The sequence below is a fragment of the Ambystoma mexicanum genome, chromosome 9 (genome assembly GCF_040938575.1).
Source record: "Ambystoma mexicanum isolate Mex_15411 chromosome 9, UKY_AmexF1_1, whole genome shotgun sequence".
Taxonomy (NCBI): Eukaryota; Metazoa; Chordata; class Amphibia; order Caudata; family Ambystomatidae; genus Ambystoma; species Ambystoma mexicanum.
The window spans coordinates 1,457,718,022-1,457,735,165 of record NC_090931.1 but is presented as its reverse complement, the minus strand read 5'-3'; the positions used below and the strand labels follow the sequence as shown (position 1 = coordinate 1,457,735,165).

Here is a 17,144-nt window from a genome sequence, read left to right as displayed (position 1 = left end):
AGAGAACTGAGACCTGGGCTACCATGACATCTTGGGGGACACCAAGTTCCCCAATTGAGAGACCATATTCAAAAGTTCAAACTCCCCCAACCCCCAGGACGAATGTACTGATTGTTTCTGCTCACAATGTGGATAAGACCATTTAAGGCATTTACCAAACTACTCTTAAAACTGCACACAACCTCTGTATGGGGCATGTCTTGTGATGGATCCTGTAATGTAGCTAAACCAAAAGAATATAATCAGAGCCGCGACAAAGAAGCGTCTGTGCTCAAGATCATGAGCTTATGGCCGTTAGGAACGTGCATATGGTAATGGGTGGGGTTACACCAGAATAACCGAACCAACTCAAGAAGATGTCAAAGTACCGTTTTATTAACAATTGTCTAAAACAGGGAGGTTACAATGAACATCAACAGATGTACCGTCAGTCTCTCAATGAGCTCCACAAAAAATATTATTCTTATACCTGAATATACGTCAGAGTGACGTCATACTATGTGGCAATAGTGAAAAACCTATCAAGGCCTTGCCGGTCAAGTGGCAAAACGAGTAGAGCGCTCGCTTTGACATCCGTGCAGAGTCTGCTAACGCAGGTTCGAATCCCAGCGGGGACAAACTCAGCCTTTCATCCTTCCGAGGTCGATAAATGAGCACCACACACCGTGGGTTTGTAGCGCTATATAAATGCCAAATTATTATTATTATTATTATTAAGGGTCAGGATTAGTTAAGGGAAACCTCTAGATATACATTATACATTTGTATAGTGTCAAAACCTGGAGGTGTCGCCGTAGCTAGTCCTCGGGGAACTGCCATCCAGGTGGCCAGGATGCGGCCATCACTATTGGATCCAGTACCTGGGGGTGGACCAGTGAGGAAGGATCACCGGGATGGGGGGGCCCCTTGGGAGTGGGACACCGATGGGTGAGACGCAGTATCCCCCTTCTTTCAACACCTTTTCTCCATCCTACCACGCAGGATATTTTAACACACTGCCCCCCCCCCCTTTTCCGATGTGAACACTTTCGCACAACATGAAAAACAACGGACTAACACCAGAGCCATTTACCTGACATGTCCCAATACAAGGGTAGGGCAAAGTCAGGCTATTGACCAGAATAACACACCCGACATCCCTTTTCCCTTCCCCACAGTTAACTCAACACAGCAGTTCAAGAGGATATCGAGAGGGAGACAAGGTGGAAGCGACTTTGCCCTTTCTGACTAAGGCCCGTGAATCCTCTGCAGAAGGAATCGTAAGACTGAACAATAGCCAGCGTGTGGTGCAACAGGTGTCAACGGTACATGAGGCCCTCCTCCACTGATAATCAAGCCGGGGAGAGACGCTTGTCTCCATGGTACCAACCATGACTCTAAAGAGAAAAAAAGCCAAGTGGTTCATCACAGCCGGTGGGTCGAGGGGACAGTCGATAAGAAAGCGAACTGTGTTGAATGAAGAGTAGCAAACTGCTAATTGAACTGTGAAAACAAAGACTTATTGATGTGAAAGGGGGAAAACCAGAAACAGAGGAGTCTGGCATTACGTGGGGGCTCACTCAGGAATCTCTGGACAATTACCCAAGTATTGAAACTACCAGAACCAGAAGGCCTTGGAAAAGGTGAGAAGAGGGGGGTCAAAGTGGTCATAAAGGGGTCTTGTAAAATCCTCTGTACAGTCGCAAGTCTTTGGACGACAGATGATTGTGAAGTTAAGGGAAGTGAATCCTGCATCGTAAGAGTTGAATGAGAAAGGTACGATTGACAACATTGGCAAGAGTGAACCCGAAGGAGGGATGCTGATAAAAGGGGGCGAAGTATAAAATCCCGAAACCCAGTGTGTTGACAAGAATGACCCCGACTGAGGGATGTCCATAGTGAACTGCTTAGCAAAAGTTGGCACGAGTGAACTGCGCAGAGGGATGCTTGCAAAAAGGGCTGAGGCTTGAGGTTCCTATGAACAGTGTGTTGACAGGAGTGAGTCCGACCGAGGGAGGTCTACAGTGAACTGTTTTGCAAAATGTTCTCCAGAGTGAACACAACAGTGGGGGGCCGACAAAAAGTAGCCTGAAGAACTGTTTAAAAAGACATTAAGAATCGTGAATGCAAGGAGTATTTTAAGACCAGGGGAAGTGGATTGTCCCCCTTGGCATTTGGATCCGAGCCCGGCAAAGGGAGATCCGGAAGGAAAGGCCTGAGCCTGATCAAGGTAAGCCTAGGGATCCAAGCCCGGCAAAGGGGGATCCATGAGTGGAAAGTCATATCCAAGTCCATTTAAAAATAAACTTTTTGTTCGTTTTGTTGACTATATCAGGTCTTCGAAGGCAAGAGACTTTTAATGAAAAGAGACTTAACCATCGAAGAACCTGATAGTTGGTACAGAACTCTCGGCTCGTGCTGAGAAAGCTCAAGTGTGTGCTGTGCTCTGGAGATCCACCTTGTCCCGTGCTCAAAACGTGGGGAAGGAAGACCCCTGGCAATCAAATCCTGACTTATTATTTGTTAACAGTTCTTTCTTTTTAGAAAACCCTATACCACTTTATGCAATTAGTTGTAAGGATTTGGCAATGTTTGCTTTTTTTAGTATAGGCCTTTTTAGTTTGGTAAGACGCCACAAGGACTGCCTTATTTTTCATTTGATGGTCGAAGCTTGCTCCCATCTTAGATTTAGGTTCGGGATTTTTCCACCCTGCATTTACAGTTTAATAAACAACCTTGAACTGTGATCACTTGTGTCTGTCTTTATTGTTGCCACTATGAGTTCCTTACAATACTAGCTAGGATTGTTATCGGCTGTCCTTTATCAGGTGGACAATGTATGCCAACCTCTTAAAATATTTCACTTTATAAACATTTGGTACACAGTTTCTCATTGGTCTTACAAGCTATAACGAAATTCGTTATACAGACTATTGCAATTGGTTGGCATGCTTATGCCATGTCTGGAACATTCGGTTCATTTAGCAGCATGTAAGCCCCAACCCAGGTGCAGGGATATAGAACATGAAGCTACCTCATACCGTATCAGCCTTCATCTCTCATCACCCATCTCTTCTGCCATGAAATTGTCTTTGTACTTGGCCTTGTAGAGTATTCTCATCTTTGGGAATACACGGGAGCGGAGGGCACTCGCTATTGTGCCTGGAACTCCAAGTTCAAGCTCTATTTCCATCCTTGGTTCACGTGACAGGAGACCACAATCTGGTCCATATTGCAGGTTTTAAATGCTCTAAATGAATTAAAACTTGACATCTTTTGTGTTCTTTCTTGCACCTTAATGAGAAGGTTCATCCTTCGCACACTCCTTCAGAGTAGATTGCTGACCTCGATTTCTACCGTCTTGACTTCAGGCCAGGCAGCCTCACCACACAGCTCCATGAGCCTGTTATTCTGCTGCGACACAGCTATCGATTCTCCCTTCATGTATTTCATGGTACCAATGTCCAGTTTCTGTACAATAGTGGCTTTGCCTGTATTCTATTCACTTCTCATAATTAGCTTCTATGATGACTTGATGTACCTTGCGTTTCAGCATCTGTACATTCATTGCACTTTTGTTTTCTGCAACATTTTGTGCATGTGCAATCTTCTTTTACACTTGAGAGTTCACTTGGTTCTTTGATTCGTTGTTCATCCTTTATGATCCATACATTGTTTTAAGGCCATATCTCGGGACGTTGTGCACACTTTCTTATGACGTAATCAATTCATGTGCCTAGCTCATTCTCATATTCCTTCAGGGAGTTCCTCTGCAGGTTATCATCACTTCGAGGGTACATTTGATAGGGCTGTCTCAATGGGTATATTCTTTCAAATACTCGCTGTGGTATTGGTACACTAGCTGGTGTTAAGCAAGGCACGATCGCATGTCTCCAATACAGTGGAGGTAGAGGAGCCGGATCTCCTACAGATGTACACAGCTGCTCCTCTACAATCAGATGCAGTCTGTGGTGGGTGGGGTGAGATAGGAGCGAGAAGAAGGTGACGGTGGAGCTAGTGAAGTCCTTACTACGTACTCCATGCACTGCACCTAACATACGTTTATGGTCCATTAGCACGCAGGGAGGGGACAGTGGCCAATCAGAGGGCTCGGAACATGAGCTGTACTGTATGGTACAAGCCTATGTTACGACCTGGCTGGGCAGACAGCACCCTCTTCCCTTCCCTCCCTTTCCAACCCCCTCACCTCTTAGCACTCACGTAGTTTCCTACACGGGTGCTAAGAGTGTGTTTCCACCCCCACAAACAAGCAACTTACCTTTGCGGCGTGACCCGGCACCACACAGTGCTGTTGTTCAGGCAGTCCCTCTTCCGTCAGTCATCAACAATGCAAATGAACTGCCTAGATGTTAGAACTGCGCAGCATCAGGCCTTGCTGCAAAGGTACGTTTCTTTCTTTTTTTTTTAAACCGCCATTAGTAACTGTGTAGGGAACTACTTGGGTGCTAATGGTGATATCAAACTCAGCAGCGTGCCGAACCTGTCGGTAACAGCACCCCTGCCTGCGTTAAGGGACTGTTGCTGCACTCGGGCCTTTAAGTCGGGTGGCGGCCCGTTATCAACAGGTAGGCCTGCCGCCATGTTTATTGTTGCATCAGTAATATTACTAATTTTATCACCCGGAAACCTTTACTCATAGGCACAAGTCTTAGGTGGAGGGAGGGAAGTACAATCTCCAGGAAGGGCCCGCAGCCCTGTAAAAATGAATAACACAGGTGGAGGTGGAAGGGGGAGGCACGGAGGCCGCTTCTGCCACAAAAGCTCCAGGCACCTCATCTTGCGATAATGAACTTTTTATTGATTCTGGGTCCTATGCCGACAAATGACGTTCCTGTGCTGGCCTCACCATTAATAAAATAAAAAGCTGCATCACAACAGCGCCGCCTTCCATGGGATTCATGCTGACAAAGGAAGGTGTGGGTGCACGGGGTGACGCGCGATGAGTAACGGCACAGGAATGGATGGAACATGTACTGCCACCCATTTATACATTAATACATTGCATACTTGATCATAATGATTCATGAGTTGTCTGAGGGGCCCGTTTGTGGATGCAGAATACAGGCTGCCGCAGGTGTTCGCAGCGGCGCCGCCACGTTAGCCGTGGGGATACCCCTTTGTGGTACTGCAAGGCCTGATGCTTGGCCTACCAACTTCCACCATGGAGCACTGCAGAGTGACAGTGAGGCCGAGCAACGGCTGGCTTTGTTGTGCACCTCATGGAGTTCATGGCAGGACTATCATTTCTTAGACCAGTTGTCACATGCCTGACTGACATGCCCTTCTGCCTTCTACACACACACTACAGGCAAGTTTACCAGGCTTCCTTTAGTGAATTACCAGATCAATGTCCATTAATCCTTGGGAAACACTTCCATCAACAACCTAGTTACTCCTTCAAACCCATTCCCATGCTGGTCAACCCATGCCTTTGCTGGTCAACTAATCTTAAAGTCCCTTTCATCACTAACCCCACCAACAAATTTACTATTACAAAACAAAAAGGTTCTCCATTAACAAGAGCTTACTGTTGCCAATATCCTGACACCACCTCTGGCCAGGCCTACTAAGCCCCTTCCAACAGTCCCTCCTACTCACTCCATTAAGAAACTCCTCCAGTTAATAACCTTCACCCTCTGATTATCAAAGCATAATTGCTTACCAACAACAATACTCTGCACCTCTATTGAATAAGAGAGGGCCCTTTTCCAGCAAAACATCCCTGCATCTCCTCCCGTCTGGGTGATGTGAAGCACTAAAGAAGCTGCCAAACATGAAACAATAACTACTTTCCAACTCATGACAACAACTCTAGGTTTTCTATTGTAAACATCCCTAAACGCTCACCCGTCAACAAGTCCTTTACTACGATGAACTAGTGCCTCTCCAGTTTCAACAACCCACTGCCAAGCCATCAGCGACCCCGGCACCGCTTTCAACATGCAATCCCCACATCTTCCTATCAACCACCTTGCAACACCTCTTTCAGACAACACCACCCCAACTATAGATTGATCCCTTCTAACAGCTTGCTGCTACATGACAACAACTGTGCCAGCTTTTGCCAAGCAGCCATGGTCCATTTCCCGCAAACAACCACACGCGGCCGCTGCAGGTTCTCCCAGGAACAACCCCATTCTTTCGGACATCAATAACCTCAATAACGGAGGCATCTTGCTCCCAAACTCTGTACCTTCCATCTACCCATCAACAAACTTTGCACAGCCCCCTGCCAACAGCCCACACCCCCAAACCCTCACAGGGGCATGTATTTGATCACAATAGGCTAAGAGGTGTTGGCATTGATCAGGATATTGGGGACAGGATCAGAGGCTGTCCTTCGTATTCTGAATCAGGATCGACAATTGTTGCAGTCGGTTCATTTGACCTTCCTTGAAATTACCATCCATTCTGCATGGTCACCACCAGCCACGGGGTTAAGTAGTGCCCCCCCCTTCTATAAAAGCACCAACAACCACCTTTAGATCTACAGGCAAACATGGATGACTTACCCTCTTCTTTCTGGGCATCAGTCTCTCCTCTGGCTTCAACACAGACACCTCTGAATCCTACAGAGGAGATAAAACAGAAAAAGTCGATGAGCGTCAAAGGTGATCGTGGGATAATGGTCAGACTGACTTCTACTGGATTTGCCTTCCCTCAACTTGTTATCCTGGTTTCTCCTGTGGCTGCATCGGTCACCCCCAAATGCCCTGTGGAACCAGGTTATTGATTGGTAGTGGGATTCTCTGTGCTCTTGGAGGTGATGCCTGGTTTGGCAAGACATATCTTTTCAATAAATAGCATATTTGAATGTTAACTCAAAATGTCAAACAATCTCTAAGATTCGGCAAGCATTAGTTGGTAAACGCAACATGGATTTAAAATAAATTTCGGGAGGAACAGTATTCTAAGTGCAAGGAATAGGGACGGGCTAAGTTTGGGACAGATCTGGGAGGAGGCTGGGCTAGGGTCGGGATCAGGCTGGAATAAATTTAGAGATGGTGAGTAGTGATGTTCCTGGGGTTTTGGACTAACGACTTCACTGAACAAGAACATCTTCCATCTTTTCCTTAACACTGTCGTTCTCTGAGTGGATTGCCAGAAGGAGCGCATTCCACACCATAAAACACTCCATGGCCTCTTTCTCTACATTTCAGTGCAGGGTGTAGCCTAACTGCAAATAGATATTTATTGATGGAAGGGACCTTGTTAGTCGATCATGGACAGAGGTTAGGTTGGCCCAGTGTGTGATCCAGAGGATTAAGTTTGAAATTTCTGCATTGCTAAGAAGCGGATACAATCCATAGGTTTGTGTGAGAAGGCGGTCTACCTTGTTTTCTACTATTGTCTCGAAGTGTATTTCAGAAGAGGACCAATGTGTGTTGCGATAATGGATTCTTAAGAGTAGCGAGGCTCCCACCCAAGAGTCCTCATCAGAACTCCTAGACCATGTCAAGGTGGGAAATTCTCAAGGAAAGCCATGGAAGATGAGAGCTTTCTGTGGGATGTGGTCACCGTTCTTGAGAATCTTCACACCCAAAGGAGCAACACCCATTACAAGTAGGCACACCACCCTTACCGGATCAGTACTAGAGTGAAAGCAACTAAAAACCAATACTGGTCTCTGCTGGCAGAACCTATTGCGCTTTTGGAAATTCACACCTTGTCGTCAGGTTGCGTTTCTCTAACTTTTCTTCCCTCACGCACAAGCTCATGACCTTTGATTTCAGATACCAAATGCTAGAGCATATGGACCACGACTGGAGGCGATCGTCTCTAAAGACATGCTTCCTGGTGACCTACAGCATTCGCTTCCAAGACCTACTGTTCTCAGACCTGAGGAAACTGGGATATGTAGGCAGAACTGAAGGGCTGACGAACAATTATAAAACACTCTAGTTGATTTGTTGATTTAAGGATGTATTTATCAGAAGATAATGAAGGTGCTTGCAAGAAGTGCATGTTGCGCAACTTAATGCGCGGTGTTGTCTTGAGATGACCACTTTAACAAAACTTGCTGATAAGACTATGAGAACGTTTTATCCAAAACAGAAAACACTAAGGGCCCGATTCGCAGAGTGTTTTCCTATGGGGTTACGCCATTATAAAACACTTCTGTGAATCAGGTCCTAAATGGGTTGAGAATTCAATATTAGAAAGGTTTCGGGCAAGGCTGCATTTTCTTATCCATATTTGGCTATTTGATGGGATAATGTTGCAATGCTACACAACAAACATTATGTGTTTAAATAATGATCAAGTGATTCTTTGATTGTAATCATACATGTGTACCAACATGTCTACACCCTACCGCTCCAAGTGGATCACTGTGGTTCCAATCCTGCAAGCCCTCAGTGTCCATGTTTTATGTCCAAGCCCTTCCGTTTCACTAGGATTTTCATGAAATTGTTTTCTTGGCCAGAAAGGCGAGCTATGAAAAACGTCTGTTTCACAGAGATGCACGCGCACTAAATATAAATATTTAGGCGGGTCCGGCCCCCATGAAGCAGGCGCAGAGCCCGGCAGGGGGTCAACGTATCCGCTTTTAGAGACGGGCACATCAACAGAAAGCGATTACACACAGGTTGCGGAGAACACAGCGCCACCCGGCTTTACTGGGGAGGACGGGGAATTAGCATTTAAATTGGATTCAATCAGATTGCGGCCCGTTTCCTGTTATGAAATATTAATCAATTACCCGGAGGGCAAAAGAGGGATGAAGAGTGCCGAGAGGGGGTAAACGATGAGCGCAGCACGCCTCGGCCCCACATGCCCAAAATTATAGTCGAGCATCGCTAAAAAAAGGCAATGGAAATGTCTCGGTCAACGCTCTCTAAATACGGGGGCCTTCACCTGTATGTGCTCACAGCAGCGCGCCTTCATCTTTTCATGTCTGCTTGGGCATTTACAGGAAGTGGCGGCCATTTTGAAATATGTTTGACCCAGCCACAAAAAGCACAGTTACAAACTACTAGGCGTGGACATTCTGTGCAAGGGAGTCGTCCATGTCTGGATGGACTCACTGCAACCTAGGGACACTCAAGGATAACCCTAACAAGCATTGGCAATGCCAACAGTTTGGGCTTTTGGTGTAGGCATGGGAAAGGCACTTGTCAGGCACATAGCTCTCAACGATTTGTGCTGCAAAGGCGGGTGAAATCACCCGATTTTGTTTTTGGCGAGTGAGACGCCCATTGGAATGAATGGGCGAGCAGGAGGCTTGGCGGGTGATACAGCCCTTTGCAAGGCGTGTGACACCCACCAAAAGCGCGTGAGTTGAGAGCTATGCAGGCACAGCCGGTAGCAGGTGCAAAATGGTGCGGGTTCCTGGGCATCTAATAGCAGTGACTGGCAAAAGCTTAAAACTCATGTACAAGCCAAAAATGTTGGCTTTGCCAATGCTTGTTTGAAAAAGGACTTCAGTGAAAGACAAGCAGCGTGTTGATAAATCGAGTGGCCGAATATACCAGTAGCATGTTTACAACTGCAATTAATTCATTAACTCTCAGAAGACTGCTTTGAACACACACTGGAAGGCTTTGAATGCAAAGCCTGATGGTAAGGCTTGATTAAAGCAAGCTCAAAGTGTTCCCATGAGGTGGTGTTTTGGGTGTGGAGAGGCAGGAATGGGTGGGAATGGCCATAGGGATTAGCATGGATATGGGCAGGGAATGGGTGGGCAAATAACCAAACAACACCTACAAGCTGTGTGACCCTCCTCATATATCATTCCTGCAGTTTCTTCCTCTTCGCAGGTCTTTTCAGAAGATGGTCTCTGACACCTGGGACACAGCACAGCTGGCCAGAAGATGTTTAATGGCGAGGGCGGCTTGGTCCAGTAGTAAGACCAGTGTTCTGCTACACGCACCAACCCATGAGCCATCTCTAGACACGTTTGTGGGGACGCATGTGGGTTAATAGGCTCCAACATATTTGAGCGAGTTGTTCCAACCCCCTGGTGTGACATAACGGGGTTCTTACTCTTGTCTAGACCGAGAGTTTGCAGATTGCTGGCCCCGATGAGACGCAGGCATTGGAATCACGAGACTTTGCTTCAAACCTGCTTGGCGTTTGTGGTTAGGAAAACCATACTATATGTTCATTGCGCGCTAAATGGCCTTTGTTGGGGTGTATGAATGTTTTGCTTGATAGACTGAATGCTTTCTTTCTTTATTGCTAATTGTGGAAAGATGTGTTGGAAAAAAACATGATTTTGTCCACAAAACACTTGCGATATTTATTTTCTCTTTCATGTTTTCTCTTTCAATTTTTCTCATTTCATTTATGTTGAATTTTTTGAATTTAAAACGGTTCCGATATGTTCAAAATAGGGATTTTGGACATGTGCATTTAATAACTTTGACCCTTTTTGAGGGGTTCCAAATAGCATAAAAATATTTTGTATGAAGAAATCTCAGGAGTACCTAATTCTTTTCTGGTTTAATTGCCGTAAGGGTATTTTGAGTTACAGCCCCTGCTCTCCTTTTTTGGTATACGAATGTGATCTCTACAAAATGGCTGCCGTTGAGTGCATCACATTATCTTCAGAGCCAGTCATTGTGTGAAGGGAGAGAGGAGTCACTGCATCCATCTACTTTATCCTGAGTGCTTTGAGTTGGCCTGACTGAAGTGTGAAGCGCTTTACAAGCTACCAACATGCATACCATGATGTTTGTTCGGGGGGTTCCAAGAGTGACTCGGTCTACTCTCCCATGCTCAACCATATCCAACTCTTAAACCAAACTCAGCCAAGAGGTAAGAACACCTGGTGCGCCTTTTAGCAGCGAGGCTGACCTATCAGATTGTACTACGTAGAAGGCAGGTGCACAAGCTCAGAGTACAGCATAGATGCAATCTCAATAAGTACATAAGATCTTCGCATGTTCTTAGCATGTTCTTACACACAAAATGCGGGTTTTGATACCTTTTATTGCACGCGCTGGAAACAGTATGCCTTGATGTAGTGCATTATCTTTCCAAGTCCCACAGACTTGAGATGGTACGGAGTGAAATGAGCGGAAAACTCTTGGAAGAGGTTATTACAAAAGTATAACCCTTTTGTTCCCCACATACAAGAATTACACAATTCTACTTTAACAAAACATAATAAAAAATAGAAAAGTTATAAATGCTCCCAAACATTCGCAAGAATACGTTTCAAGACCAGGAATATCTCACTCCTAATTCTTCTCAATCGCAGATGAGAATAATTTCATATGAACATTCCAGGCAACCACGCGTCTCCAATGACGGCCTTCTGCATTTACGGCAGTTCCGTTGAGTTGTGGGTATTAAAGAAGTCCTGGCATAGTTTGGTCTAAAACAGGGTGCCCACAATATGTATTGCGCGTAATGCCACACCCGTCCAGATTCTGGACCAAGGATCAAACCCATTTTGCCCGGCATTTTCTTTTGTTCCAAGGAGACTAGGTTGACCCCGAGCTATCCTCCCAGCAACAACCTGGAAAAGCTGGATGTTTATGTACCAACATGAAACCAAACCATGCACAACCAGACCTCAACACCACCGGACAGCTACTGACTGAAAACGTACCAACGCTCAGTGACCGGTTTCTCCGAACGGAAGCTGCCAACAGCACGTCAACACTCTCTTACTCTTCTCCCTCTGAAGCCCACTAACAAACTCCAAGCCCCCTACCATTGCAGATCCACCAGAGCGCCAAGAGACCACACAAGTGGCGATAGTGCACGGTACAAGACCAATTAACATAACATGTATGCGATTCCAAAGCCAACGGGTCCAAAGCTCTGTGCACACAAAGGACAGCACAGAGACTACAAAAAGGTCTCCTCAGGACATGAACAGTTCTCCAGTTCAATTGCTTGTGTTGCAGAACCTCAGTCAGGCGGCATGCTGTTCAAGTAGGGCTTTTACATGTGCTGGGACAGCACCAGACACTAAGCAGCACCAAATGTTCCACTGCAAGCCGACAAAATGGGTTATCTTGTAGAGAAGCAGATGTGTACGTCATTGATAGAACCCGCCCTCTCACCTCCGACATACTGGATGAAGGACAAGAAGACACTGCATGATGCCAGGTGTTATTCCAATACTGCATCAGGTGTATGAGAGACGTTATGCACTCAGGCAGCCGTACCAAATGTACCCTTAAAACTGAAGTGGTAGCAGGAGATTTGCACGCACCACTGAACATCGAAAAGCTGTAAGGAAATCTGATCGGTGCAAAGTGACATCATAAGGAGAAGACACAATGACGCACAGAAACGATATGAGGATACTTAAAGAATGAAAGTGTAGAGGAGGAGTCAAGTACCCCCACTCCAACTGCCCTGCCTACATTACCTGAAACGTATGAACCAAAATATGGGACATACACTGAACAGTTAAACCAACAAAGAGAAGAGAGAGGGCTATGTGCAGTATTGTTAGGGAGAATTCTCATTCTATGGCTAATTTCCCTTACCTAGCGAGTCCCTCATCAGCTTTGCTGGATCTCTGGAGTTATTTCTTTCCACTTGGTAAGAGTGTGAGCTTTTCCCCCACTCTTACACCTATTTTGCTACGTGCCGTTTACCTGTTGATTGTGAGCTCTGGAGTACACCACTTCAGTAGCCCCCTTCTTGTGTGCGTCACACAGCACCTTCAGTGCAGTGACACAGGGTTGTCATTAAGACTTCCCACCGAATTCCATTTCTGAGGTGACTACTGTCCCCCAGAAAGGGGTAAAGTTACCATTAACTTTACTTAGTCAAATTTAACCACAGATCCAGTACACACCATCTTACATGGAGTGCTGGAAGGGTTAACTCTTAACTCTTTATCTGTACCTCCTCGAGCATTGTTTCTCTCTTTTAACATTTAGACATGGCTGGTGGCAGTGGTACCTACCCTACATTTTTACCGTGGTTATCTTATATAACTGTGGTAATATTGTAGGCTATTGTGTTAGTCTCAAACTTAAACCTGCTTGACCAAATCCTTTTTCGTTTGGCTCCGGTGCGGTTTATTCGCCATTTCTTTTTGTTAAACTCCTTCATGTGTTTTACTTTGCGCGGCAAACCAGGTTTGCCTTCTTTGTTCACTGCCTTTTGGCGGACGTCTACCTAGAAGCCCCCCTCACGGCGCCTGGGTGTCTAGGTGGGCTCAATGTGAGGGAGGGGTGTAGTCACCCCCTGCACAGGGTATCCTAGGAAACCCAAGTCGCACTTTGTCATGATTGGGCAAGGTGGTTGTCTGGGCTGGACAACCCCCCTGCTGGGTGATTGACAGCCAGGCTGTGTGAATGGGGTTTTTCGCATAAAAGGCAGGTCTCTTGGGCTGGAAGTCAGAGTCGCCACTGGAACTACAAGGAACCGACAAGAAGTGGTGGAGAGGTCAACTGCTGCAACTACCCCATACTGGTGAAGCCCTGCTGCAGTCCTGAGCCATCTACTCTTTAAAAACTAAGAGGAGATCCAGTACGGAGTCTTCTTCCCTTGAGCCTGGTGGGGATAATTAGCTCATCTTCAGTCAGAGGTCGCCTTTGTGGTCGAAATCGCTGCACACTGCTGTAGTGGTCCGGATAGCCACCTGAAGAACCGCTCTTGTTTTAAGGAGCACACCTTTTATTCATTGTCGCTGCTGCTGGCCTCATCCCTGTGTGGTGCGGACCCCCTCATCGTCCTTTGTGCTGAAGCTGCAGGAAAGCGTGGGTCTGCAGGAAACCAACAGGAACAACTGCCGTGGCACCAGCTTCGTTCTTTGAGAAAGGTACTGTGTCCTGTTTGAGGAATTTTGGGTGAAATCCCCATTTCTCTACTTTGAGGCTTGTCCTTACTTTTCCCTCCTTCTTATAACGTGTGCTTCCGAACATTGACAATATCAAAGTACTCTTGGCAACGTTGAATCTCAAACTGTCCGACTGTGTGATCCTCGACAACAGGCACCCGGTGTCACTTGACTTTGGCTCCGGCCCTTTGACTCTTGAATTCCTGTCTATGTGTGTTCTTCGATTCTGTCTGCCTAACCAACATATTGCCTGTGATTTTTGCCCCCAACTCGCTCTGGGCATCTCGGGTGCTAAGTGTGTTTTTGCCCCGGTAGCATTTCTTACCGCGGATACGCATTTATCTAGTAGACCGAACTGTCAAAAAGTGATCGCAATTGTATTCACGGTAACGTGTTCTGTTTCATAACACCGGTCCATTCAAACACAGGGTACTTACCTCGAATAGTACTGTACAAAGTGAATTGGTTAGTTGTAGAATATCTTTTTGTGTGGTTTTTGAATTAATAGAAGTGTTGTGTTGATAACAAATGGTTTAAAAATAAACTTACTTATATTTTTACCTGAAACCTTGAGTCAGTGTTTGCTTGAGTCACAGTAATTGTGGTCCCTTTGTGTAATCTCTGCTACGGCTTATATACTCTTGAGATAAGCCTGGCTGCTCCGCTACTACTTTAACATAGTAGTACGGGCTTGTACCAAAGGTAAAACTTGTATTGCTACCTGTAGTCTTAATTGTGTGTAGTGGTCCCTAAGGGCACTGCACAGGATTCTGCCTAACACTGGTGGCAGCGGTGGGATTTGGAAGTAGAGTGATTACACTTAGAGTGCTGCTATTGCTTGGGTTCAACTAACCACAAGGAAGCTACACTGAAGGGGGTCTTTTGAACTACACTGCTGAGGTTTTGAGAACCATGTGTAGGGAGAGGAGTCTCGCTGGTAAAGGAAAGAAATATGAATTGATTGCAAAGTTAATAGGAAAACAAAGTCTGGAGAGTGGGTCAGAAGGGCCAACCCCTCCAGCAAATGTGGATAATGATGTTTCTGATTCTGAGAGTGTTGATTTAGAAGAAGTAGACGAGTCCTTGTTAGGTAACCCTACAACTCCTTTGCCTGCTCAGAAAGCACAGCCTCTGTCCACTGGGATCCCCACAGGTCCTGCACTTACTCTTGAATTTATTGCACTTGAGAAAATGAGACGAATTAGAAGTGAAACGTATTGATGCACAAACTGCCATGAAACATCAAGAGTTAAGGCTCAGAGAAATGGAGCTGAATCATGAGCTAGAGATGAAGAAATTGTCTGCAAAAAATGCTTCTCTCCCAGAATCTTCTAGGTCTGCCAGCTATAAGAGACCCCGTATGCCTAAGGGAATGGTTGGTATGTACGAGACTAAACTTGATGTTTTGGATTGGTTAGCAATGTCTAAGTACAATCATGGGATTCAAGGTATCTCAGGGAATCAGCTGATTCCCTGGCTTTTCTCTAGGCTTCCCCCTGTTGCAAGTGATGCTGTAGTGGAGTTGGGGGAGGAGGATAAACAGGATTATGAGTGTGTGAAGCTAGCATTAATAGCTAGATTTGGGAAGACCCCTTCCCAGTATCTTAAGAGCTTTAGAACCCTCAAAAAGCATGATGTTACCCCTTGGGCTACCTGGGTGTGTGAATGTTTGAAAACTTAGATGGTTGGGTTAAGGGTTACAAAGTGAACACTTATGAAGGTTTGAGGAATCTTGTAATGTTGGAGTCTATTTTTGATGTCTGTCCCCCTGAAATTAGACAGCACTTGGCTGATTCAAAGGAGATAGATCCTAAGAAACTAGCTAAGGCTACTGACTTGTGGGTTGCCAACAGGGCCACTCACAAAGATTCGGGGGCAACTCAGAAAAAGGATGAGGGAAAGCAGCCAAAGAAAGACAACAAAGAGAATTCCAATAATTTCAACCCAAAAGAGGGCCCCAAACATAACCAGGGTAAGCCACAAGGAAAACCGAATCAGGCCAGTGTACCATCTGGTCCCAAACCAGATGGAAGTCAGAGTAAACCCCCATTCCAGAGAGCATTTGGGAAATGCTTTGTTTGTGGCTACCTGACCATGTGAAAGGAGATCCCAGATGTAAGGGTAAACCTTCAGGGATCAACACTGACCAGTGGAAACTTTCAGTTACTAGCTGATGAGCCCATGAGAGTCTCAGCTAGTGTTTCTTTAGTGTCCTTGGGAACTACAGAACTTAGATGTCTATAACTCAATCGCAGATAATACTAAAGAGTAATAGTGTTCTTGTGAATGGTCAGGAGACCCCTGCATCAGAGATACTGGAGCCAGCATAACTGTTGTTGATTAATGTTTTTTCAAAGAGGAGGATGTTGCTAAGGCACCCAAACACTTAACCAAGTTAGCTGGAGGCCCTGTGCAAATGGTTCCCCAGTTACCAGCTCTCATCCAGTGTAATGACATGACTGTCAGGGTACCTGTAAGTGTGCAAAATAACGTACCTGGGAGGGTCCTGCTGGGCAAGGACCTTAAAACTCTTGGAGTTGTGTCTAGTACCCCAAGCCCCCAAGCAGAGGAAGCAGCAGCTCACAAGTTCTGCAAGGGAGAGAACCTTGAGAGGCTCTCCTGGGGACATGATAGAGGAAACTATCACCCCAAGTCCACAGGACTTACTTACTGCCATTGCAGGGCAAGTAAAGACCAAGGGGAAACCCAAGTCTGCCAGCAAGAAACCAGCAAGCACTCCTGTGCCCAGAAGGACATCTCTGAGACTGTCCAAAGTCACATCTGTGACCCCCACACCAGCTGAGGCTGTGTGTGAGGTTCAACACTGTATGGTCAAACTAGATACTGAGGAATCAGATCTAGAAGAAGATATTTCCTTGGTAGGTAGATCTAGACCCTATTGACTATCCTGAGCTGCAGTCTTTACTGGCAGAAGGTGGACCCAACAGGGAAGATTTCAGTAAGGGACAAAGGATGTCCTACCTTGGAAGGACTTCGCCAACAGGCAACTTCTCAGCTCAATGGGACTGAGCCTGGGAAGTATAGGTTGCACTGGGAAGATGGCCTCTTCTACAGTGAATTAACAAGGGGGGTCCTGGGAGTCTCTCTGCCAGACATTAGTCCTGGTTACGAGAGACTTACCCAGAGTCTTTAGCTCACTATCTTTCACAGAGAAGAAATATCCCAAACATATCAGTCTTTGTCCTGCCCTGGGGCAGTCCAGCACCGAAATGCTAGGCATTTCTCCTCTGAACAAGAGTACCAACAGAAACCCCAGACACGTGTTTCGGTCAGGTTGGACCTCATCAGTAGGGTGGATCTGTGCCTCTCTAAGAATAATGAGCAAGGGGTCCACTCGGGGCTCGCTATCTTTCACAGTAGAAATATCCCA

General features: G+C 46.0%; 1 protein-coding gene across 1 annotated transcript in view; it reads right to left on the bottom strand.

The window, feature by feature from the left end:
* The window catches only part of LOC138487500 (uncharacterized), a 664,822-nt gene that overhangs the window by 410,120 nt on the left and 237,558 nt on the right, over positions 1-17,144 (bottom strand). The window contains exon 8 of the mRNA XM_069614007.1: positions 6,513-6,569. Coding sequence (XP_069470108.1) covers positions 6,513-6,569 — 57 coding nt within the window. The remainder of the gene's footprint in view (positions 1-6,512; positions 6,570-17,144) is intronic.